The sequence below is a fragment of the Aquila chrysaetos genome, chromosome 11, assembly GCF_900496995.4.
Source record: "Aquila chrysaetos chrysaetos chromosome 11, bAquChr1.4, whole genome shotgun sequence".
NCBI classification, from domain to species: domain Eukaryota; kingdom Metazoa; phylum Chordata; class Aves; order Accipitriformes; family Accipitridae; genus Aquila; species Aquila chrysaetos.
Genome location: NC_044014.1, coordinates 36,755,022 through 36,781,460, shown reverse-complemented (window position 1 = coordinate 36,781,460; position 26,439 = coordinate 36,755,022). Strand labels below are relative to the sequence as shown.

The 26,439-nt window shown below is 38.6% G+C and overlaps 1 protein-coding gene across 24 annotated transcripts in view; it reads left to right on the top strand.

Annotated features, from left to right (window-relative positions):
* The window catches only part of PCDH15 (protocadherin related 15), an 852,429-nt gene that overhangs the window by 784,697 nt on the left and 41,293 nt on the right, over nucleotides 1-26,439 (top strand). For all 24 annotated transcript variants that reach the window (XR_003925762.2, XR_003925760.2, XR_003925761.1 and 21 more), the window contains 3 exons: nucleotides 733-860; nucleotides 16,977-17,192; nucleotides 21,499-21,587. Coding sequence is in view for 20 of the 24 variants with exons in the window: in XM_030030447.1 (XP_029886307.1) it covers nucleotides 733-860; nucleotides 16,977-17,192; nucleotides 21,499-21,587 (433 nt within the window). In the remaining 4 variants the exon portion in view is untranslated. The remainder of the gene's footprint in view (nucleotides 1-732; nucleotides 861-16,976; nucleotides 17,193-21,498; nucleotides 21,588-26,439) is intronic.

The window sequence follows — 26,439 nt, the reverse complement described above, 5'->3', positions numbered from 1 at the left end:
CAGGCTTAGGCATGCATTCCGTTAACACAGTAAATTTGTTAGGTGTTGAGGCTGCATAGCCAGAGCTATTGTATGACATTTGTGAGTTTACAGACATCGTGGCAGAATCACCCGTTAACTATTTGCGTGGGAGTTAGTAATAACTAAAATATATAAAGCAAGCTGCTCTTTGCAATGTAACTACTCATGTACATCACCTGTTAGTTACCTCTTTATAACACTTGTGAGGATTTAATGTGACCAAAATCTGTGTAACTGAAGTACAATATTCTTTCTTGTGCTTTTCTATTTATTTGAAAAATTAGTTACAGGTCTTTTCTTATATTTTCCCCAAATACCTTGCTTTCTAAAGAAAGCCATGGCAGCTTTTTGCTTACAGGCAAATTCAGATAGCCCTAACAGCAAAGTACAGGTGTACAGATAGCAGGAATCATTTTCTATAAAGGTACAAATTTGAGCTCCAAGTTAAATCAAGATTCATTCAGAAAAAATGCCAAATGCAGAAACAATAAAGGTAGGTAAAAAAAAAAATAATGCATGAAATCTCTTGACTTCCCTCAGGTTCATACTTTTCATGCCAAATGTGCCATTATTTCTAATGTATTTATTTTTACAGTATTATCTATACACTTATTTTACATGATCTGTTTGAGCTATAAATGTATGAACTCCAGTAAGTGTTAAAGATTTATTGCAAAACTTTCTATGTATACTTTCCATTCCCTCTTTTAGGTAATACAGCCAAGGTATTTATTGAAGTGAAGGATGAAAATGACCACGTGCCTGTCTTTACCAAAAAAATGTACATTGGAGGAGTGTCTGAAGATGCCAAAATGTTTTCTTCTGTGCTTAAAGTTAAGGTAAGACTGAAATTTTTTAAATAACATTCACTTGCAGTGGGAAAATATTTAGTCACTGGTTAGATTTTTCATGGGAGGTTACGAAATATGTTTCTTCTAAAACTGCTTGAGCTTCTCAGACAGTGGCAGTAATTTCCATTTGGTTTCTTCTTGTAAACAAGTATAGCGAGCACAGAATGGGTAATTCTTCTTATGAAATCAGTGTTTGAGTATGAATATGAGTGTGATGGTTTCCATTTGTGTGTGTGTGACTGACATGCATTGGCCCAGTATTCCAGCAGTTACTTATGCAAGTTGATTTTGAGCTTAAAAGACAGGTTTTATTTCTCTTGAATTTTATGTGCTCGTTTTTCATTTGACGATTTGTAGCTATTGTTTTAGATATGTTAATATTTAGAGGATTCTTTTATGTTCAACACTAGTTTTTACCTTAAATTTTTCTGACTACTTCTTTGGCAGCAGCATGTTTATGCTTCAAAAAAGGAACGAACAGTTTCTATTTCAGGTCAGCAAAGCAGTTTCAGGTTTGTGCACAGTGACACAACTGTGAGTAAAATTGACTATCCATAGATTTTTTTAAAAAAAAGAGAAAGAAATTTCAAGGAAAGATAATATATAGAATGTAATTAACACCAGACATAAAAATAGCTTAGAATAAAGCTACTTGTTTTCTATAAAATGCTTTGTGATGCAATCATTTGTGCTAGAGACAGCTTGAGTTGCCAGGACTTTCCAAGTCAGCTTGTTTCCTCTGCCCTTATTTTGTTACCTCAGCAGGCCTCCTGCATCTTTTTTCACCTTAAGCGTTAGTATAATAGCTTTGAAGTTGCTGATTCTAGCTTATGCATGAAAGGGCACAGAAATATGACCTGCTAAGAGTTTTACTTTGACCTCATGATGTGTTTAGAGTACCAGGAATGAAATAGAGAATATCAGAGCTTATTAAAGTTGTCCATTGCTTTTTTGTTTCATGGCAGTCCTTCCCAAAGTAAGCCCAGAAATGGCAGAAAAGTGGGAAATTGTTAAGCATTGACTATTGGATAGAAGCTTCTGTAGATGACATTTGTTTACTTTGTGAACTAGTTCAGAGTATTTGTTTTTTCTTATTTTTTTAATACAGTGCTTATCATAGGCAAATTTTTGTCCTTAGAGTATCCATATTGGTCTTTTCTAGAAATGCATGCAGCAGTCCAAGTAAACAGCTGGGAATTTACTGAAGATAACTTGGAAAGGGAACATCATAATGTATAAATCTGCCCTATGCCAATTCTTCCCAGCTTTCTCTGGAGGCAGACTGTGTTTGAGGCCATAGCAGGTAGGGACAGACCTACTAAGTGGGGCTGGTCAGGAATTCCATGGTACATGCTGCCCCGGGATTGGTACTAAGGCTGAGCTTGTGCTTGCTAGTCTCCCAACTGCAAAAACATGAAGGGGCCTTAATACCACTTTGCCCCAAGTGTGTTCCTGGCATAGCAAAGGATGCTGTTCAGCGGGCAGCATGAAACGTTGCCTGATGGAAAGACCTGTGCCCAACCTACAGTATAATTTGAAGAACCAGATCAGATAAGATCAGTTAGCAGGTCAAAGTCAGTGCGACTTCTCTCATAGCATTATTAGAACACTGACTAGTTAAAAAGAAGTAGATATCTTGAATAAAAGGGAAGGTGTAGGGAGGAATTATGATGAGAGGAGATGTAAGATACACATTGGTCACTGGAAAGAGTGATTAGCCCAGAAGGCATGTTTACTTACCTCTGCTTTATCAACTATGAAGACTCAGTTCAGGCTTTGTAAATGAAGCCCAAAGAAGTCATCTAGCATGTGCAATGCCTGCGTTTACTGTAAGGATTTATTTCTATGCAATTAAAGAAATTGTAAAGTGAGCAATAAAGCAACATTGTGTGTTGGAAATAATATTTTCAGAAAAAGAATTGCAGAATTTCCTTTCATCAGTTTCTTTTCCTCCATCTTCTGTACTGAAGTTTTAAGGTACACCAAATTTCTATACTATATAAAATAGTGACATATAACCAGATATCTGCTCAATTCAATGAAAAGGAAATTCTAGATGCACAAATTAAAGAAATAGTAGTATTGTTGCTGTTAGGGTGATCTGAGACCATGACTGAGCAGAGTTTTGAAGGTAGGGGTAATATTTTTGTTAATATCTTTTTTTTCCCAGACATTTTGCTGGTTATTGCTTCTGGCTATGAACCTTAAACTGAAGCTCTAACATACTCAAAAATAGGAAACTGAAAATTGTGTCAAATCCATGAACTTTAGAAGTGCTGAAGATAACTACTACACAAAGATACTGGAGTAGATGAAGAATACTGAATAGCAGAGTTACTTAGATAAAGGAGTGTTATCTGTGTGAAAGTAAATGAAACACTAGACACAAATGTAAAATTGCATTTTGAGTTGATTATACAAAATGTGAACAGGCTGTGATATCCTACCTGGCTTTTGAAGAGGCATTCCTGATTTCTTAGGCACAGATATTGATGTGTGTCAGTCAAGGGGATAAAAACTGTGTGAAAAAGAGCAGGCATACAGGTAAGGGATATCTGGGGGTGAAGAGGGGAATCTGCTTTTACCCTTCAGAAACATTTGATTCAGAAATGGTGATCAGAGGACAGAAAAGGACTATCAAAGGAGGACACAAAAGAAATTACAATTTTATGTCTCTAACCTGTTTCTGTTGAAGTGTATGACAGAAATCTCCCTGAGCTTGCTGACAGGCAAAATAGAACAAGGTATGAGACAGAAGTTGTTACTAGTGGATGGCATCAAACATAACTGTGTGCTTAGTTAAAGTAAAATTAGAAACAGTTAAGAAGTGCTTGTTGCAGAAAATCAGGCTGTAATTTATTGTTCTAGCACCAAGAATTTTCAGCAGTCGGTGCTAGTTAGCCTATTTTCTGTCCTTTAGAAAAAAAAGTAATTGCTCTGTTAGTTAAATACGATACCCATTCCAATTAGTTTTAAGAATTAATCAAGTAATGTTTTTTCTTGAAGAGTTCAGGTGAGTAGAATTAAATGAGTAGTTTTCCAAGTTGAAATTTTTAAGAACATTAATAAAGTACATGCATAGCTTGCACTGTAGAAATTATTCAAATTTTGATTCTAATGGGGAAGCTAGGTTCTTAGGAGGAGTTTAAATGCATTTGATTTCATCTTCTGCATTCATTAATAGTTGCTAAATTTTTTAATGACATCTGAGTAATTTTTAAGAGAAACTGATGTTCTCGGCATATTCTCATTCTTCCTGTCACTGACGACAACTTTGATGATCCTTGACCATGGGGTATTGACTAGCAGAATATTTTTTACAACTGGAAGACATTAAACTGCATAATGTAGATGGTTGAAATCATTGTTATTGAGACTCATAGTGAACGAACGTTTTCTAACTATGAATAGTGTCATGTTATTTGTCACAGCAATGCCATACAGTCACCATTGTAGAAAAGTATGCAACACTTCCTGCACACTGGGACCTAAACTTGCCTTTTTTTCCTCTGTACTTCAAGGAGATACCAGCAATAAATAGGTACTAAATGTGTAGAAGTGACATTCACCTTTTAATTCGTTTCTTATGTAAATTCCATTATCCTGAGGGAAGGAGACAGTGTTTATTTTAAATTAAAGTGTAATATTGTTGCTACCGAAAAAAGAATGGACTCTGAATTGAGCCAGTGTTTTACTTGTATTAAACAAAATTAGGCATTCTAGAGGTACAACAGGGACTCTGTTGATTAACTCCTAGCTTCTTTGTTTTTTCTCTTGATTTTTATCTATAAGTGACAGATTTTGCTTGAAAACCTGAAAAGTCAAAGACTTCTATTAGTAGTGGATGATTTGGATAGTCAGGTCAGTTGTTTGAAAATTCCCAGCCTACCTTTTCTCTGTCAGTCACTCTGTGTGTGCGTGTGTATGTTTAATACCAACTCCAAGGCCCTTATTTTTATATCCCTTCATGTGAATATCCATACTCCTAATGACATGTCAGTTCCTGCATCTGTGGACAGGGCTAATATAAGTCATAACATTGTTTTATACCAGGGCATTTACTGTGCTGTCAATATGTAGAGGCAGTTTTCAAAGTTTAGTTCTCTAAGTGAGGTGAGATGCTTAAGAAATTGCACAGGAAAGGGGATAAACTGAAGTCTGTAAAACAGTAGGGCATATTAGAAGAGAAATGAGGAGAAGCCAATTCAGCAAAGAGAGAATAAGAAGATTAAAAAAAGCACTTGATCAGAGGTGAGATAGGATCCATCTTCTGCTTTTATATCATAAAAATGCAAGTTAACACTGATACATTTCTCATGACTCTTTCGTCAATTGTGTGACTGTTATATACCATAAAGATGGTATAGATCATGGAAAGGGATGGATAAGTCAGGAATGAAGATAATTCACATTGTGACCACCTACATTTACTTTCTTGTGTGAAAGTGATAAAATATGACAAAGTTCTCCTTTTTTGAGGTGACCTACTTGCCCAAGTGTTGGAAGCATTAAGGGCAGGCAACCATTTGGCACTCTATTTGATTGCCTTCGTATAGTAGCAAAAAGTTTTGTGTAGCACAACTTTTATAGCATAATTTACTAGTTAACCATATTATAGCAGACTTGCAGAGAAAATAAATCACATTCATTAATTGTATTTTTACATTTTAAGCACAAACATGTCTTTAATTTGCCTCAATGGGTACAATAAAAATTCCCCTACAAGGGCCTTCTGGCAGGCTTGTGGAGGATGCTGCTTCAGGAAGCCCTAGTTTTGGAAACACCAGCACTGGCTCCATTAGTGAGAAACGCCTTTTTCTGGAGTGGCAGAAGGAGATATTGTTGGTTGATAACAGGGGTCAGATTTATTGCAAGAAGCTGGTCATTGCTAGTTCATTTATATTAAAAGCAAAGTGGGGGGTTAAGTACATAATACTTGAGGTAACAAATCATCATCTGGGTACCTATGTCTACTTCAGCCTTTTACATCTGAAGATCAGAGTCTGGAATTTCATGTTAAGCCCAAGTGTGAGATAGTGGTTTGGTTTCCGTTACCTTTAATCCATGCATCCATTTTTGAGGAAAGTATCATGACAGAAAACCAAGACTCATCTTGAAACTTTTCCTTTCTCCTAAAAGCACAAGGTCAAAGCTGTTTGTGGCTTTAGCAGAGGGTTTGAATGAACACCACACAATTCTTTGTTATGTTCAGATATCTTCAGTTTCAGCTTCCTGAAGTTTGCAACATGTTCCTGAGCTAAGCATCAGCAGCCAGGAGGGAGATCGTATGAACATGGCTGCACCAATCGAGAGCTCAGTCTGCTGAAGCTCTGGGACAGCTTTACAAGTGGGCAGGTCTTTTGGGGCATCGTGGAGCTGTTTTAACATGGTGCTTCTTGTCTGAAGAGAGGTTGGAGCAGGCCTGTGCCAACAGGTTTGCTTTGTCCAGTCACTGTGGGTGGAATAACCAGGGGAAAAGATCAATGGATGGGTGGGTTAATTGCAGTAAGCAGAATGACTGGTGTTTAGATATTGATATGGCTCCTGCAGTTAGATGTGATTTACAGGGTATGCCTGCTTTTATTTGCCACTGTTGTAATTAAATTAGTTAAGCATAATAATCACAGTGGCAGGCACTTGCCAGCAGTTATGGTTTAGCAGCAGTTTAAGCTAATATAATTTTTCCTTTTTATCAAATAGGAGATGGAAAAGATGAGCTGAGAGAAGTTAGTTAGGAAGTACTAAATTGTAGATGGTTACCAGTGTAGATGCTAAGGAGGTTCAAAAGTTATTTTATAATCTGGGTAGAAATTAACTGTGTCTTTATTTTAGAGAGTATGTGGGTTACATCAAGCAAGAGGTAAAAACTATTTTAAGTTTTTTAAAAAATGTATCTAGTTTTGCAATAGTTTAAAAAAGAAAAATAGTCTGAAATGTCAGAACAGCATTGGTGTTAATACCAAGAGGCGCTCATATTGCAGGGCAGGATTAACAGATGTGTTTATGCCCAGATCCTCACCTCCGGTGATCCCTACCACACCAAGATCTGCAATGGCCTCTTCCAGCAATTGTCCAGGCCAAGGGATGTATTAAGGTGCTCGCAGCTCTCTTCCCAGATGTGCACCTTCATTTTCCCAGAGGAAAGCGGGAGGGGTGTGCAGAGCACTTTCTGCTCAGGCTTTGCCCTGGGTAATCGGTGTCCTGCTGACAACCCCTTAAGCTGTAGGCAGATCTCCAGTTCTGTCTCATTTTAGCATTTATTAAGTTATTCTCAACTAGCTCTCTTTGTACAGTGTTACTGGCACATGAGAATGGCTCATTTTTGATGAGTGTAATTTATATGAAAATAAGACGACAAGCTTTATGGCCCTGTGCAAAAACTACAGCTTTCAAATAAATAAAAAACCCCAACACAATTAGTTCCTCTTTAACAGTACTTAATGATTTGCTGTAGTCATTAATTTTTAATATAGTAGTTTATGTAAATGGGGTTTAGATAAATTCATCACAAATATACTGCTGAACATTTGTATGTTTAACTTCAGTTGCTTAAATCATTCTGTACTCTGTGGCTTGAACAAAATTTCACCCCTCCCGTCAGAGCACAGTTCTTCCCCTCTTGAAAAATATTTTGTAAAACACCCCAGTCTTGGCACTAATTATGCCATACAGCCTAGTGAATAGCACTGGGAGTAAGAAATAATCTGCCTGCCATGGGCCAAACACAAAAAAAGTGGAGGGAGAGAAGAAAACTAGTACTGAGTACACAATCCTACACACGAATTTAGAGACGAATAGGCCAATAAAATATTGGATAAACACTTCTCTCATCATCAAAACAGTTACATATGTGACTAAGGCAAATACTATAGATTGCTTCTCCCAGGTCTATAAGGTACAGCAATTTTGCTGGCAGCAGCAGCAAACGCCCTCTTAAATACGTTCGTTTGAATATAAAATCCTGTTAGAATAGGGTAATGCGTTGTCTTGCTCTAGATTTTTAGAAAGATTACTGTAAGTAGATAAAAAGGAAGCTTGAGCTCAGAAGAATGCCACAAATCTTTATCATAAAGTCACTTTTAATTAGAATTAATTTGGTTAATGATATTCCATATGAATTATTCTATATGAATATGAATGTTTTAAGGCTGGTGTCCTCTGATACGTACTAATGTCTCTAAAAAAAAAAAAAGTAAAAGGAATATATTTATTCAAATGACACTTTTTAACCAAGGCTTTAGTCGTTGCATCTTAAAGACCATGTTTATATTGCTAATAGCTCAGCAGGAAATGTGGAGCTGGGTTAAATACCATTTCTCTTGAATTGATGGCTGAGGCTGATTATCATGTCTCAAATCTACAGGCAATTTCACACAGCCATCTTTTTAAGCCTACTCATTTCCCCCAAAGCCTATCAAAGATACACAATGCACTGATGAGATCTTTTGAGTCCAGGCTGAGGATTTGATGAAAGACCAAAGGGTAGTCAGAAGCCGTGGTGGTAGGACAGCTGCAGTATGTCTTGGTTGTGGGTTATTTGGATTTCCCTTTCACTCTACAACCATTGTGCTGGGCCTGCAGTGGTGGGACAGCTGGAACAGCAGTCTGGATAATCGCTTTAATTACAGTTCTAGTAGTGCTCAGAAAAAGGTTTCAGGTGTTGGACAGTCCTGATGGGGATTGGTGTTATAATAACCTTTTATGTTCTCTCCCCTTTTCTGCAATTCTCTTTTTTTTTCCCCCAGAATTTTTGACATATATAGGAGCCCATTTCCATGATGAAAGGCCTTCTCATGCTTTTTGTTATGAATATGTTAATTAAAAACAAATGTAATACTCATAACTACTAATTTATTAATTTTGTGGTTTGAGATTTGCTTTGCATTTCATTATATTAGAATTATTTATTTTGCTTTGCCACTGGTATTTTCATATAACTCCTGGTTTTCCCTTCAGAATTAGACCCAGACTTCCTTTAGCCACATACACAATATTTTCAATCTGCTCTATAAAAACAAAACCAAAATCAACACAATCTTTAGGGAAATTACTAGCAGGAATTGACTTTTCACTATAATGGTGTGTTATTAGTCCTTTGTTTTTGAACATTATCTTTAACAGTACGAATGTCTCTAGTTTTGTTTATTGAAGTGCATTTAAATGAGGAAATATCGGAGGCCCTAATTCTAGTAAAGAAAGTGAGGGTTTTTTTTCTAAATTACTCCTCAGTTTATAAAGGTATTTTTGTACTGAAAATGTTTGCAGAAAAGGAAGCTTGCCAAAATAAGTGCCAGTGAATCAAAGTCTCTGGAAGTGGCTGACCTGTGTTTGATAGAAATGGCTCTAATATGAAGCCAGCAGAGAGGTTTGATGATGATAATAGGAGCCAGTGGAGTCTGAAATGCAGTTACATCCTGAAGGAAACTTGATTCTTTTACAATATGGTTGATCAAATTTTCATTTCAGTCCTTTTCTGTATTTTGTGCCCCTTTCTGATAGGCTTCGTAATGTAACTTCATCCTTTATTACTGTTTGAATATCTTAATGTACAGAACAGCAAAATAAAACAAAGCCATTTTATGCTACAGTTTTTTACACTAATGACACACAGGGCAACAGGAATTACTCTTCACTTAACTAATCCTTGAAAGCAATCTATCTTAGCAGTTGCATACTGATCTAAAGCAATTGATAAAATAAATGTTTAAAATTCCTGGGTATGGATATGTGTTACATATAGACAGAATAGTGGGATAACTTTTTTGCCCAGATGCATTTACCCATGCTAAATCTCTGGTTATTTTCTATTCATGCCTATAACCTCTAGGTTTTTTTGGTTTTGTGTTGGTTTTTTTATTTCCTTTTTCCTTGGGATGACAAGTAAATCTTCGGAGTGGCAAGTTCTGTAAAAGTGAGATTCAACCCTGGGCACCTTGAGACAGCTTTCTGCTGTGAAAGACAAAGTGTTCCTTTCTCTAATTTTGCTTTTGCATGTACACAAGAGAACAACTTCTGTATAAAAATGAACTGCTTTGCCAGTCACAATCTTTTATTAGTTAAAATATGATTTATGAATCACAGGGAGTAATCTGTAGGGAGAAAACATACTTGGTAGAAGTAAAAATCTACTTTGAAGCCTATTTGCAGTGACAACAGCACAGCCTCAAATACACGCATCTGCTGTAACATCTGGCCTCTGACAGGAAGCTGCTTGCCCTGCTAAGAATATTATTACAGTAATTCCAAGCACACAGGTAATTTCCTTCAAAGAACATATCTCTAGATAATATGTTGACTTGCTAAACTTTTTACTCTAGAAAACAGTACTATTGTTTTCCTTTGGCAGTGTTCAGGAAAAGCTACTACCCTTTGCGATTTTTTCAAGTGTAATATTAGATTGTTTCAATTATTATGTTATTTTCCAACATTTTAACACTGTTAGTCCTGCATGTGCCTTCCAGAGTAACGTACTCCTACAGAGGCTGGAAGGGGTGAGTATGCCTGGAGTGTTCACGATGCTGGACCATTCCCATCCCATGGAGGATCGGCTGCGTGGTCCGCACTCCCTCCCAGCACATACACATAAACCTACTGTATCGAGCACTAACTGCTATTGGCATAGCAGGATGTGCTATAAAACCAATGCTTCTAATTTTTTTTTCAAAATACAAATTTGGGAACACCTCTTATTCAACATTTTTTCCTGTGAGACAGCCTATCAAAATTGATCCATGTTTCCACACCTTGGGTTTTTTGACACCATTGGACGAAAAACAGCTCTTTTTTCTTTTTTTTTTTTTTTTTTTTTTTTTTTCTTACTACCTGTATTTCTCAGAAGTTTCTGTGGAGCTGGGATTTACTCGGAGTGGGCTGGGCGGTGATTGGCAGTATGCTTAGCAGAGTCCGTTCTTTTTCCCTTTGTTGTAGTATCTGTGTAAGTATGCCTAACAAATGATGTATTTAAAGCATAAATTAATTAATGTTTGGCTCCATGCAGCCCTCATGAAAGGTGATTATTTTACATTTCTCAAGTCTGCACGTTTCCACAGGGATTATCACAGTGTGAGGCATAACTATGTAGCCACACAATCACAGTGTTACAGTAGAGCACTTATCCCCTCACCCAGAGAGACTTGTAAAAGCAATGCCATGTGGCAATAACACTCTGATATTGTCACCAAAATTGCCAGTGGCTTGTTTGGGATGAGCATTAAAATCTTCATTAATCGTAACTCCTGAATCTATTGCATAATCATCAGATGATTACAGTTTTTATCATTATCAGCGTGAGCTAAATTCAAACTAGCTGCTTAGAGTTAAATGCAATTGTTAATTTTAAATGTTTTCCAGTCTCCCTAGCAGGGTCACCCTTAATCATGAGCCTGAGGATGCTAACAGGGCATGTAAAATGAATGGGACTGGGCTGTTGGGTTTTTTTTCTTCTTCCTAGCAGATGGCAGGTTCAACTGTTTCCAATCAGTTGCTGGCACATAAAAAGCTTTTAGAACAAGACCATTTTTGCTGGTAGGAATTTACAGATTGTTGAATATTTTCAGTTCTGAAGCCACATCTGCCATTGTACAGTTTTAGAGGTGGTTTTACTTTGTGATTTACAGACACTTAAGCCAGTGAGTTTGTTGTAGCTATTGCAGTTTTCCTCTTTTTTTTCTGTATTTCTTCATTACTGTGCTCTTTTACACTGTTACCTGTCTCTAGCACTTTGGAACTCATGGTCATCAGCTTGGTTTTGCCCAAGTGCCTCAGAAATTTATAGCTTTGCATGTTCTGACATCTGCTCCTCAGACTTAACCTCCTTTACAGACCTCTTTCCACCAAATTCTCAGCTGTGAGATACTTGGACGGCCTTTAGGGACAGCCTCTGTCTGAGGTGCTCGCAGGCAACCCAAGTCTTGTGTTAATTAGTTACACCAGTTACACCAGAAAAAACATATATACTAGGACAAACTGTAACTGGTTACAGAGACACCACTAAAGGGATGCCTATCACTCCTAGTTTTTGGCTCATCTGTTTTCATCTCTAGTCTTCCAGGCATGCAGCTTGACTCAGCTCTAGTGAGTCCTATATATTTCCATGCTTAAGCTAAGGTTTTTTTTCCTCTCAGTTCTCCTAAAGTTGAAAACCAAACTAAACAGAAAGTACCCTTCCTCTCTGTTTTAAGGCAACTGATGTGTTAAAAGCAGTTTTTGTTGGCAGCAAAGCAGCTGTACCCTTCATCCCATTGCTGCTGCAGTGCTGGGCTGAATTAGACATTGCTTATCTGAGGGCGAACCCAGCACTGACAGCGTCTGTCTCTTTGCTGCCTCTGCAGTGCCAGCAGCTTTAACGTTTCTAATGACTTGCTGCGAGTTGTGCTGGCAGTGCTTGTGTAGGAGATGTAGTCACCAAGAATGCTTGGCTTATTGGTCTTTTTGTTCCAAGAGAGATAGCTGCCAATGAAATAAAAAAAAAATAACTGTTAATGTCTTTGCGGTAGATACCCTCAATGTTAAGGCCTAGAGTAGCATATTTCAGCTGATACCTGGCTGGTGTAATGTGCTTTTGTGGTGGGGTTAGGGAGCACCCAGCAGCTGCACCTTTTCTTCTGTGAGAGAGGATGGGTAAGGGCTGGAGGTAGCATGCGGTGATGCCAACAAAACTCCGTTTGTGTGGGCACACTTACGCTTAGTTACAAGAGGGTTGAAATTTGGCCTGGTAATTCCTAAAATCATACATATTTATCAGTACTCAATCATAGCAGAATTTAGGAGACATCTGTATTTCTTGCACATAACAAAAGGAAGATATACTGCTATAATATTAAGATTAAGTATAGCTCTTTCTCTTCTTTGACAGTCATAATGCAACTCTTGAGATGTCATATATCTCTTCCTAATGAAGTGTCAAAAATATTTACCTTCAGGACAAATTACAAGAATAGCAAACATCCTTACTCTGTATTAAAGAAGTTGGTACTTTAATGTCAGCAGCTCACAGGCTCTCTCTGGTGGTCCTGCAAAGCTGAACATTGCACTGAGTGTTGTTAGGTTTGATCCCAGTATAAATAGTGCTGAAAGGGGGGATGAAATGGAAACAACAAAGTTAAAATACTTGAAACTGGAATCTGATGATTTTTCCAAGTTCCTCAGGCGGTTTTGCACCTGTCTTTGCTCATCTGCGTGTAGATGGTTTCTGGGATGGAAATAGCCTGAACTGTAATGATGCTGAGGCCACTGACTTCTCTGGAGTGCCACTGAGTTGTCAGAACTTCTGAAAATTAACTCGTAGCCTGTCTACCAGCTTTGGGCATCTGAACTGCAGGATTTTAGAGGTTGCATGCTTAAAATTTCAAAATGCCTCTTTCACTGGAGTTTCAGGCATTAAACTCAGCTGCAAGACTTACCATAACATTGCTTATAAGCAACCACACTAGTGTCATGACGTTTGTTCAGAAAGACCAACTATATTTAAAGCCTGTGCCTGCAATATTGATATCCTAATTTGGATCCAAATTTTGTTTGTCCTTAGCTGCACACATATACAAGTGTGAAATACTGAAGGTGAAATTGCTTTCTGTTGTTATTGAAACAAACGACTATTAAAAGTCGTATCTTTCTATTGAGATAGAATTTGCTAATATTAAAAAAATGATAGGCTTATGGCCCAGCTGAACCAATCTAATAAATCCATTTTAACAAAGAAATTGGCTTTTTATTGAAAGGGTGTAATGCTCATCTCACAGGGCACCTCCAGAGAGCCTTTGGCTGTTAGCTGGGTAGTCGCTGTAAATCCTGTCTCGGTACAGTGAAGACCCCAAAGGAGCCGGATCAGATATTGCTCTCATACCTGCTGCTATGTGCCTCATGTGCCAAAACACATGCCGTGTGGGGTTACAGGAATTACTTCCCCCCCCCCAGCTCCATTAACAATATGCAAAGTTGAGTGTGGATAAGCCAGTGGTTTTTGCCAGACTGGTCTTTTCTGCACTGTTCATGACTTTAAAATGAGCTGTGTTGTACAAGCTGTACTTGCCTGATCTTAGATGCACGCACACAGTGATTTGTTAGGTATGAGGCAAGGAAGTGATTATTTTAAGAAGTTAGCTGCTCTGTATCACCATGAAATCCTTTCCAAAGAGATTTCTTTCTTGTCTCTCGGGTAGTGCATAGGTGGTCTTCTAGATGGGTTGTACCAAATATTATTTTTTACATATTCAAGTATCCCCTGCTACTACAGGCAGAGGCTTCCTGATCTCATTTTTGAGTACATGGAGGATCTAAAGCTCTCCTACAACATGTTGACAAAATTGATCCAAAAAGCACCAAGAGAAGCCACTTGGAATGCTTCTGTATCCTCCAGTTTGCATGTTTTCAAGGGTGTTTTATTTCTGTTGTTATGATGTGGAATCTTTTTGTTATAACTTTAAGATTTCCTTTGCATTTGGTTAAGAGCAGGTACTTGAAGTGAAATATTTGATTTTTATGTGTGTACGGGGTGCCTGCGCCCAGGTTGGAGCTGAGGGGTCTCTGGGAGGAGAGGCTGGGGCTGCCCTGGACTGGGCACAGCCCCTTCCAACGGCCCCATGGCCAGGCACAGCTGAGGTGGTGTTTTAATTTTTGCCTTTGTTTCTCACCATCCAAACATATTTTATATAGCAGTAAATTAAATTAATTTTTTTCAAGTTGGGGCTATTTTGTCTGTGACAGCAATTAATAAGTGAGCTCCCTGTCCTTATCTCAACCCATGAACTATTTCATCTTAATTTCTCCCCCATTCTCTTGAGGCGGGGGTGAGAGAGCGGCTGGGTGGGCCTCAGGCAGCTGGCCAAGGTCAACCCACCACAACATGCTAATTTGAGAATACATCAGATAAAACTGTGGAGGGAGTAAGAGTCCGATAAGGTCACTGAAGTTGCTGCAGTTGCTGGAGGAATGAAGACAACCTGTTGTGTGATTCAGGCATTTATGCACTTCTTAAAAGGGCTGACCTGTGCTCAGTGCTGAGCACTGACATTTAGCTCTCAAATAGTGATGACTGCTAGCACTTGCATATCAACCTGATTTCCTCGCTTCCTTGTGCCACATAGCATGCTTTCACGTTTATTTGTTCCTTCAGCAATTTACTTGTCAAAAGGAAAGCCAAAAATGAGCTTAGTCCTGAAAATCCACCTGTCAAGCTCCTGTCTGCTGGGTCTGTGATGTTTTGGGGTTGTATTTACCCATGCCAGTTGGATAGCAGGAATGCTCTGGAAAAGCTCACCAATGTCTTTACCTTTTGACTGACAGAACAGGGTAAATTTCTGAAAGCTTTTAACCTTCCCCATCTTTCTGAAGAATGCTAATAAAGGGGTTTGAGATCACCCAAGAGGTAGTAATCTTGATTTTAAAAGCCTTAAAAACAGCTATAGAACTAGAGAACAAAAGCACTTTAACACATTTTGTATTTATGCTTTTCGTAGCCAAGCCAGATAAAGCTGTGTCAATTTAGAGGAAAACAAAACATTTACAAAGGATGCAAGGACCATTTTAAACAGTTCTGTCTCTGTGATGAGTGGCAGCCAGTGTCATTGTGGGAGCTCATCTTCCGGGCAGCTCTGCAGCACAATGGTGTGCTATATGAAACATATTTGCTACCTCTAGCTAAACCAGCCCAGATATTATCGCTTAAGTGCTGTATAGTTATATCTATTCCATCTGGCCTGATAGCAGTCGGAGTAGCATGGAAAGCACATACAGCTTTGAGCACCAGGATCATTCGTCTGGTATGAGTATCTCTTGATGGTGCACGATGCAATCACTGTGCTGCATAGATTCGCTTGTTACATCTCCTTACTGGTATTCCCTGAAAATTATCAGGAAATAAAGACAAAATAGGAGTTAGTAAAAGTTTCCACCTTATAGATCTTGTTCACTGATGGTGAGGAAACAATGATGATTAATGGCCATCTACTGAAGGCTTAATGACCTTGCACAGATAATGCTTTTTTAAATGGCAGTGGCGTATCATGGTAAACAAATCTTCACTCTGCTGTAAGCCCTGACTAGATGGTGATTATTGTTTTTAAGTCATGGCGAAGTATGGATTTTACACAAAGACCTGCACCTTTTTGAAATTAAGGGTGTTTTTCTCCAACATTAGCTTAAGCCACAGGCTTAAGAAGTCATGCCAATATTTTGATAAATGCCTGCTAATAGCTGCTGAAGTGTCCCAGATGCTGAGGCAGTGCCCAAGTCTAATGAGTGGGCAAATGTACAGGCGGTAATTAGCTACCATCTTGCTGACCCCTTCCTAGAAGGAGCACATGAAAGCATTATAAGGGTCCTCAAAACTACTCCCCTCTGAATATGGGTACTGCCTTTTGAACAGGAGCATGGTTTGTGCAAAGGAGTAGGTCAGGAGAGGCCAGAATGGGGCTACGCAGGGTTGTCAGGCACAGGGTAGGTGAAATAACTTAGCTCCCGGGGCTGCCTAATTGGTGCCAAGACTGTGTCCTAATTCTGCAGCAACCGGAGAATGCCAGGGCAGCTTTGTGTTCTACACTGGGTCAGTACATCAGGTCCATTGTGCAGCATTGCAGGAATGCCACTCAATCCTTTTTTTTTTTTTTTAATAAAAAAGGATTAAATCACTCCAAAAATATATGTGCTTAATCAGTGAGGATGCAGAATATCTCTAAGAAGAGGGGAGGACATTCTTGTTGTGTAAGTTTGTGTGTTGCTGGGGGGTTTTTTTCTTTGATATTTGTCAACAAGAATTTGGCAGTGGAGGTTTCTCAGAATTAAACTGTTCTTACCTGTTCAGCTTGCTGCAGACTTGAAAAGTCCATTTATATTTTTCTTCCTTTTTTCTTTTTTCCTTTTTTTTGGAGCAGTTTAGTGCCAACACAGGAGAAAGAAATTGCTGGAAAAGCAAAACTGTATGCAGCAAAGTTAAATGAACCATTTAAAGTAATAGCAGTATCTGCTCTCTGGGATCTAATGTTTTAAATGTCAGAGTAGAAGAAATTTGCTGGACCAATATGCAACTTTATTTAAAGGACAAGGTTAATGATTCTTTGCATGCATATTTACTTTATTTCCCTCTGCTTGTTTTCTTTTTCCTATTAGGCTGATGATAAAGACACTGGGAATTACAGTGCCATGCAGTACAGACTCATCATTCCTCCAATCAAGGATGGTAAAGAAGGTTTTGTGATTGAAGCTTACACAGGGCTAATAAAAACTGCTATGCTGTTCAAAAATATGAGAAGATCCTATTTCAAGTTTCAGGTCATTGCAACTGACAATTATGGAAAAGGACTGAGCAGCAAAGCAGAAGTACTTGTAAGTATGAGCCAGGCTTTATCTTTATGGAATAATTCCTGAGGAAATTCAAACACTACATAAAGTTTAATTCCAGGCAGACCTATAGGAAGGCCATAAACTGTGTGTACTTAATCTTTTAAAGTCACTGAAATAAAGCTTTTTTTTTTTTTTTTTTTTTTTCAAGCCAACATGTGTTCATGTTTCATGGCAGAGATACTGATCTCAGTTATCAGACTAGACATGATGTTCTGTATTTTATTTATTCAATGAGCCATTGTTAATGGTTCAATTTAGATTCTAATTGTTTGCATTAAACATGGACCTAAGTTATGTTCTGGGTGTTCTGGACCCAGATGGCAGCAAAAAAAAGTGCTGGTTTTATGCATTAAAAGTACAAAGCAGGTCACATCTGCATGAAGAATTTACAGATTGTCTCCACCTATTCTCTAACCCAGCAAAGTGCAGCCAGCTCCCATATCAAAGCTGTGAAGCATGGCATTAAACCCCAGTTAATAAGCCAAGCTGAAAGCTTGCTAACTTGAGCTGTACTCTGTGTTAACATGAGTACATAGCTTCTGGGTCAGAGTTAGATCTGGTGTATCTTGCAGTGCAGACAAATATCTGAGCAAACAGTCTTTGAAAGCTAGAAGTCAGTTGACTTACTGGGGAAAGCCAAGGTTGCCATGTCTTAGTTGCTCATGTCTGGAAGGGAGACACAAGGAATAATTTTTGGCTGAGACTGTACTTTAAGTTTTCAGGGAAGCAACATTTCAAAACTGGCACCAGCTTTAGGCCTTGAGCTCGTGGTGGTGCGCTGAGTAAAGGACATTGACTTAGTCCAGTCACAGAAACCATCCAAGCTAAATTTCTTTAAAGCCTATATAACTTGATGGATTAGATTAATATTAGCATAATGTCGTAGGGAAGAAGTGCATTATCTGGTTCATGGGAACACTGTCAAATGATACAGATGATAGCCGTAATACTTGGTATATTGAGTTATGCAGGAATTCAGCAAATAAACATAATGTATGATGTCCTCATGCTTGCCCTCCCAAAATGATAGGGCATTCTCATGCTATTTATGCAGTAATAGTATATTAAAATATACCCAGAAGGTATCGACATTAAAATTAGAAAGTGAAGTATGTCTCATTAATTTATAGAGGTATCTTTAGGTTGTCTGAGTGATGAGCAGTACACTCAGCGTTTTTGAGCAAGGCATGAAAGCTGAGACTAGCTGTAGATACAATTACAGATTGACACCATCCCACCATGAAAGTTTGGGTTTGCACTGAGCATGATCCATACATGAAGATCCTTTCTAACTAGACTAAGCTGTTCCTGGGCTTCATGATTTGAACAGAATTTGTCCTGCTATCACTGTGGTGTCAGGTGCTCAGACTGGGAGGTGTTATTCCTTTCAATACAAGCTCAAGCAGTGCACATAGATAAGGGAAATGAGTTCAATTACACCAGTGCAAAAGAATAAGATGTTGGGGAGGAAGATAGGATTGCACTGAGAGGAGGTCTGGAGAGAAGAGGTGGGGCAACACCAGAGGGACAGTGCTGGGAAGAACCCAAGTAGAGCAAGGTATCCTCTAGAATTGGGGCCAGGATGCTTCCTCAGAGCCCTGGCACAGCTCTGTGAGCAGTGTAAGCTGTCAAATCCACTGGTAAAATGTCTTCACGCTGTAGGGGACGGCCCATGTGAAGGATACCAGTCTGTTCCTGCTGGCTGGGACTGGCAGGATGGCTCAAGTTAGACATCTGTGGATCTATAGTTTGGTTCCATGTCGTGGAATTTCCCTTTTTAGCCTCTGTGAGACAAAAGAAAGAAATAAGAAATTACATTTTAAAGTAAGTTTGCTGCAAGTAAGCACGTAAAGGCACTAAGTAAGTGTGGATAGTAAATACTCACTATGACATCATCTTTACTCAAATGTTTGTTGGGGTTTGGGGGGGGGCCCAAGGCCCCTTCCTTATTCAGCTCTCAGCATAAGCTGCTCCCAGGAATCCATTGGTGCTGTATAATGATCAAGACTGTTTGTAGGCTCTGCCTTGCTCGATCTAAAATTTGGAAAGTGCCTAGTGAATGCAGCATGGGATCAAGGGGCTATCACTTACAGGCTAGTGGTTATCAACAATTATATGCTTTCCCTGCCTCTCCTGCAAACTCCCAGTTTGTTGTGCTACTTATTTAATTTAACCTGGAACTTTCCTAGTTCTCTGCAACGTATTCTTCAGATACTTACAGGCGTGAGACACCTGAACATGCTCACTTCCAGCCCTACAATTGAGGCTGGTGCCTGCTACTTAGCATCACAGGACCTGGCTGTATTTTTGCTCAGTAGACTGGAAGTAGCAAAAGCTTTCTAAGGAACGGTGGGTCGAATGATCCCTGGTAACTGTGCCCCAAAAAGCTTCCAGAGAGCGGTGACAGTGGTGCCTCAGGAAGAGCATTTGCTTTCCCACACCTTCCACTTCTGTTCCCAGCATGTTTCTGTCTGTCCTGGAGTGGAAGGGAACAGTTTCTTCCTACAGCTTTTGTTACAATGTAGTTAAATTGGACTTAGTTCTCAACTCAATGCTATTTTTAATAATTGAAAAATGAAAGCCTTTAAAAATGTGGATAGCAAGCAAGTTAATGTTGCTATGGAAACCTTAACTTTTTCTTGATTTTTGTTCAACACTCGTGCTTTACTCTAGCTTGTCATGAATGTGTGTTTATTCATATTTTTGTATATGAACAAGTAGTCATAACTGTGATTCCTTGAATATCAAAGGAACTGTTGCCTTTTTTTAAGTGTTGCATTTATGCAGTACTGGGTACGTAGGTGCACAGTGTTTGCTTGGATTGGCTAATGTAGTTAATTCTATTAAACTGTTCATTGCTTTAGAGTTCCTTCCAATGATCTTAGTCTAAATTTTATTTTGAGTTCATTATAATTCTGTTTTTCTTACACAGAAGTCTGTACATGCTGATCAGTGCATCTGATGACATTTCAAGAACATTTAAATATTTAAAGTTGAATTAAGCTTCAAAGCTGGTGAATCAGTGTTTGATGTGAAAGTATATTATGGCTTGTCTGCTGAAGTGCTTACAGGGCTCAGGCTTCTCTTTTGAAAATCAGGGGTTGTTTTTTTCTTTTAGCATTGAATCAGCCAAGTCTGATTTTTGAATTTATCAGGTTTAACATTGTCCTACTTTTACAAATTTACCTCCAGAATCCTCTATAGGGAGTATAGGTTTGGAGTATGTTTGCTGTCATGCCTAGATGGACATGAGCCAAGTTTCAAGAAATGTTTTTTCTCCACCAGTATGGGAAGTAACTGTTCCTTTCACAACCTAAGGAGAAGTTGGCTGTGCTAGTGAAAAGAGAGCGATTACAAAATGAAAAAATACTTAAAAGGGAACAAAAAGCATGCAATCATTTTACTGGAAGGCAGCCTTTTCTTGGGATAAAAATAGTTTGAGGAGACTAGATCAGGAGATGTGAAGCAGAGCTTACCAACTCTGCTGAATTTGATATATGTGTAGTCCATTGTGCACACTGACCCTCCAGCCTGCCGTTGAGAAACAGAAGAGTTACACTGCTTTTGTAGTATAAAATGCTAATGTGAGAGATTTGTTCTTGGGTGGAATCCTGGAATTATTTATGTATTTATTTATTTAAAACAAAGCCCACAAGTCTTGAGTCTGTTAGAGGCATTTTTTTCTGGCCTTTCAAATAAAAAAAGTTCAATTGTAAAATGCACATGGTTATGTACAGTTTTATGCTATATAGAGGGAGAAGCTAAAAGAACTTGGAGATTGAAATGAAAACTTTCACTGATAACTTCAAAGTAAATGAACAATTTCCTTCATCAATTTCTGACAAAGTATCATTGATTAAGTTAAATTAATCTTGTATTTGCATTTATGTTGGTGCAAATTGCACATCTCCAGGATTGGATCTTCCTGTCAAGTTGTCAAAAATACCAAAATGCTCATAAGTAATTTTGAATGTAGCACATGGGAGATCCGTGATTCTGTAAGTAAAGTCTAAACTATGAAGAACAGGTTTTGTAGTCCCCACCTTAAAAATCTGTAATTCCGATGCAGTCCTGCAATTACAGTTCTAGTTAAATCTTTGCCTGGTGTTTATGGGTTTTGGCTGCCAAGCAAAGCAAGATTTCCAAGCTCTCTTATTCGGAATTAAAATGAGAAATCCGTACATCAGGGCATGGCTGTGAAGACAGGAAAGTAATTATTCCGTTCTTTTTGTATGGGGAGGATGTTATGCATGGGAGTGCCATTTGAATTTCACTCTTTTGTTTCCAGGTCTCTGTGGTCAATCAGTTGGATATGCAAGTCATCGTCTCTAATGTTCCTCCCACCCTTGTGGAACAAAACAAAGATCAACTCATAGGGTAATAAATTTATTTACTCTACAAATATCAGACAATTCACTGGTTTTGTGTTTAGATTCAGTAAGGAGTGCTCCCTTTATGCCATGATCTCCTTTCCTTGCCAAAGGACTTGGCAATGAGCAAGCAGGTATTTTGATGGGGAGCACAACTGGCTGAGCGACAGCACTGCCCCTCCCCCCATCCACATTTTGCCCCTCCTCTGGAGAAGGCAGAGGTACAGCACTTCTTTGCTTGCACATTTGTCCACTTTGCAGGCTGCAACTTGGTTCAGAGCTGCCCCTAATACAGACTATAGTGGAGCCTCCAAATTCTGAGCACAGAAACTGCATCTGTCAAAATCTAGCACATAAAATAAAGCACATCTCCAAAAGGTTGGGGCAGTGTGTCTCAGTGAGCTGTATTGCTTCACTATGATTTTATTTGGGTGACATAGCTGTAAGGGAAAGCAGAATTTAGAAAATTTATACTGGTACAATTAATACCACTAACATCTTTACATAAAATTTTAATAGCAAAAAATTGGTAACAGGGTGTCATTATTCAGGCCTAGCAGGTATACAATGTTGTGATGGGGGGACAGGTAATAGGAAACATTAATGCTTTGCAATAAAACAGAAGTATTTTATCATGCTGGAAGTCAGCTAAAATCCTTTTGGTCAAATATGTTTTAATAGCACTCATACACCACAACATCATCAGCTTCCAGGAGTCAGGTTTTCACTTCTAGCTTGTTTTTGTAAGACAAGGACAATTTTCTATACTTTGTGTCATTAGGCATATAACCGTGAATTAGACAATATGGGAGAGAAAATACTGTAGGAAATAGTTTAAAAACATTAATCAGTGATAAATGGTATTCCTCAGATTTCAGCAGGTCTGTTCCATCCTGACTGCTGTCATAACTTTACTTCTCTATGGAAATTGAAATACCTTAGGCTTTATGATATAATCACTCACTGAAAAAGAAGTGTTTTGTCTCTAAATGGCTCGTGTCTTCACGGGGCTAGGAAAAATTATCAACAGATTTGCTTCTGGAGATTTAGGACATGTTCCCCTTTTCTCTCTCTGTTTTGAGCCAGGTGTAAGTTAGCTTTGATAGATTCTAATGTCAGAGACACTAATGAAGTTGTTCAGGCAATAGTCTGTATTCACAGGGACTCCATTGCCTAGAGCTAAGAATAATAAAGGAGTCTGCTTGCTTAACAGTTGACATCTAGCTTTCCAAAAGTGTCAGGTGTTGGTGTTGGCTGGAGGGACGAAGAACAATGAATCTTTCAGTGACAGTAATAGGAGAAGTTTGCTTCTGCTTTGCTAAGCCCTCAAGTTCACCTTAGCTGCTGCACTCTACAAATTCTTTCTTCACACAGTAATTTGTAGCTTTCCTGGGCTTCTGTTTTCTTGAGTGTTGAAGCTGAACACGTGTTCTGTACCATGTGTTTCTACATGACATAGGATAGATCTCATGCAAAATTGGACTTAGGCTGTGTTTGAGATCCTCCCACTTTTGGACTGTCCTTGAGCCAAAGGAGCCACCAGCAAAATACAGACAGCTCTTACAGAAGGTGGTTTGAAAACAGGGTGGAACAAGGCTGGCTTGAATGAAGAGTGTCAACTGCATGACACACGTGTCGTGGGACTGAGAGCGTGAATGCTGCAACAGGTGGCCCGGCAAGAACAGCAAGAGCAGATAGTATCTTGCCCTTTCAGCATCCCTGCAAAAATCTCCTTTTGCAAACACTGGAGCAGCTTGTTTCCAGCTCCCAGCAGGTCTCAGCAGTGTTTGCTGAGTGCCTCAACAATAAATCGTGCCATCTTCATACCCTCACTCCTCTGCTCCAGGGCCCGGAGGAATAGCTGGCATATCCTGCCACAGTCTTGGAAAACAGCCCAGAGCCACATTCCTTACTGTCCCTGCTCCAAAAAAGTCTTTTCTGCCAGGTTGGAGTCTTTTAAAACTTGTTTCATGCTGGTTTCACCCTTGTGCATGGAAGTCTCTGACAGATGTGTAAATGATTCACAGTGAATGAAGCTTTTGAATGAGTACCAAAATAAAAAAACACGGGCACGTCGTGAGTTCTCAAAATTAGCTTGGGAGTCTTTACCTTCACAAACACCGTGAGGCCAGCAAGTGAGTGTAGTATAACAATTTCACTTCTAAGGATAAGCTTTTAAGGACAACCTTTGCCAGAAGACATTGCATAGCTTGTTTTAAAATTGTTGCATTCTTTACTGAAAATAGTTGCAGAGCGCAAAAGTCTCAGAATTTCGCATATGTCTACTTGTCTGTTTCACATAGAAATGTATTTATTTCATTGCTAGCTTCAAATTTCTTGGATTTTCTTCTTAAAGTTTAAAAGATTGTGCTTTCCCTGTTTCTATAAAGGCTTTAATAGTTCATGCAGGACATAAAGTAATAGGAATTTATGATTTTTCATGCATGCGCTATACAGAAAATACAACCACAGGCAAAGGGAAACCAAATAATTTGGAGACCTCCTCAGGCTAAAGTACTTTTCCCTGAAGAGGTTTCTGAGCCATTTCAAATAATGCACTAATTTATAAAATTAGAACACTTTATATAATTCATTTCCAGATAAAAAGACTATATAATTAACTAAATTTGTCACTACAAAGGTTATTCAGCTCGTTGTCCTCTCATTTTGGCACTGGAGTGATAGTAAATATTAATCTCTGAAAATACAACATTTAACCACCGGTTGCAATACTTGGTGATGGGGAATGTTAGGGAAGTGGGTAGTTAGGTCATTTTTGAACTTATAGTGATTTTTCACAATAAAATAAATAGTGATTTAAACAACTTTGGAGAACAAGTTATAACAGATTTTTCCCAGCTGCCTGTAATTTTCACTAGAGAGTGGATACAAGGAATTAAGAAATACATAATTCAGTTCTTCCACACTGGAAAGGCTTACTCAGCATAGCCCTGAGATGTATGTTGGTTAATGGTCCAAATAAAGGAAGCACACCATAGGAGAAAAGATTTAAAATATCACTTTCTATTTGGCTTAGGAATTTGGGCTTTTTTGAGGGATACAATGGGTATGTCTTCAGCTGACATTTCTGATAGTGTCGTGATCCTTTGCAGTCATTCAGTAAGCACCTCGGTTTTCCTCCAACTGCTTTAATTTCATCAACAAGCTTTTCATATCCTCTGGACTGCACATCAATGTCAGATTTGCCATTTCTCTCACCCACTTCAATTATGTCTGTTCAGATAGGTCCATTTATGTCTGCTACAGAAGATGACAGAGAAAATGGAGTGAGGCTTAGCGGAAAATTCAGTCGTGTTCCTCTCCTTCAGAAAACTCAGTGAAGGCAGACAACACAGAGTTCTTAAATATGGCAGTGTTTGTGAGTGCTTACTTGTTGGGCAACGAACAGCATTTCAACTAGAATAAAATAGCCAGCTGCTTGTTCAGAGCATTTAGTTCTTTGGTTTTCACGTGACTGCAACTTAAATCTCTAGCTAAACTCAGATACGCCACATTACCAAGAGAGACCTGGGTTTCTGTCATCCTATAGGTAGTAGAAATGGCTTGTGAATTCAATTCCTCTGTACCCACTTCTATAGATGGCAAAACATTTTCTCTGAAATGGAATAATGGAGTTGCTCACAAAGAGTGCTTTGATGAAATACTCCATAGACATTCCTCTTGAAAAAGCTGGGTTTGCCCTACAGCCTACAAACCCTGCAAAATGGGGATAATTTTGTTTAGGGAACTTCTTTTCCTGAACTAGAGCTAGCCAAAACCATTTGGGCATCATTTTCAACGTTAATGTTAACATTTTTTGCATTGTGTGTGCTTTCTGAGCCGATGACATGGCTGAAGAAAACACATTTAGCTGCACTTTGACTGCTCTGGAGTTGTTAAAGAACAGTATGAGGATTGTCTCCTTGCTTCCAAAATCATATGCAGTGTCCCGTGTTGTTCTTTCCTCCCTGTAGTGAAAAGTGAGCCTGGAAAGAATGGAGTTTCTTTTCCATCCATATGAAGAAAATCTCCTAGTGGTGGTCTAGGAATCTTTCACTGGAAGAGAGGATCTGGTGGAATCACCTCATACTGCTAATAAATGTGCATAGATACAAAAATAGATAATTGCTTTATTATTTAATAATAAACTATGTAGTAACTATAAATAATTAAACACTGAAAATTTAACTTCCCCTATCAAGAAGTTTCTGTAGTCTCCTGTATTTTCAGGGTGGTCTTGGTGTTGATTCCCTTTTTTTATATTTTGGCTTCATAACAGGCAAGTCACAGTGCCTGTATTGGTGCAAAGGTAGAGGTCCCAAAATACTTGTACTAGTTGCATATTGTGGGCTTTTGAGCCTGCCTTCTCGCTGCATCGCTCTAGTATTTTTCACTCTCCTGGGCTGAGGAATTCAGGTGCGTGTGGCCTCCTGGCCAGACCTGCCTCTGGAAGTGGAATTCAAGTGCAGATGTTCTTGGGTAGCAACTTTAGCTGTCTTCTCAATGTTCACGTGTATCGTGTGCATCTTAGTAGAAGTTAGTCCCTACTTTTCATGACAAAATTACTGGAAATAGCATATGTGATAATTCCAGCAAACTTTTCTTCATGTATATTGTGGCCTGTTAAAGGCTGCAATCTTTTAATAGTTCAATGCTTATAAAAGAATGGGGCAGTTCCATAGTTAAAGAAAATCCACACTCAAACTTGTAATGCAATGTAGAAGTGACCAGGAAGTTTTTTACTAGAAAATCCAAATGTAAAATCAAGTGCTGATCCTCAGAGATATACTGAGTGAGTGTTTTGGAATATGAGCTTTCAGCCTGCTAACTTAATAGTTTGCATATATAAAGTTGACTGC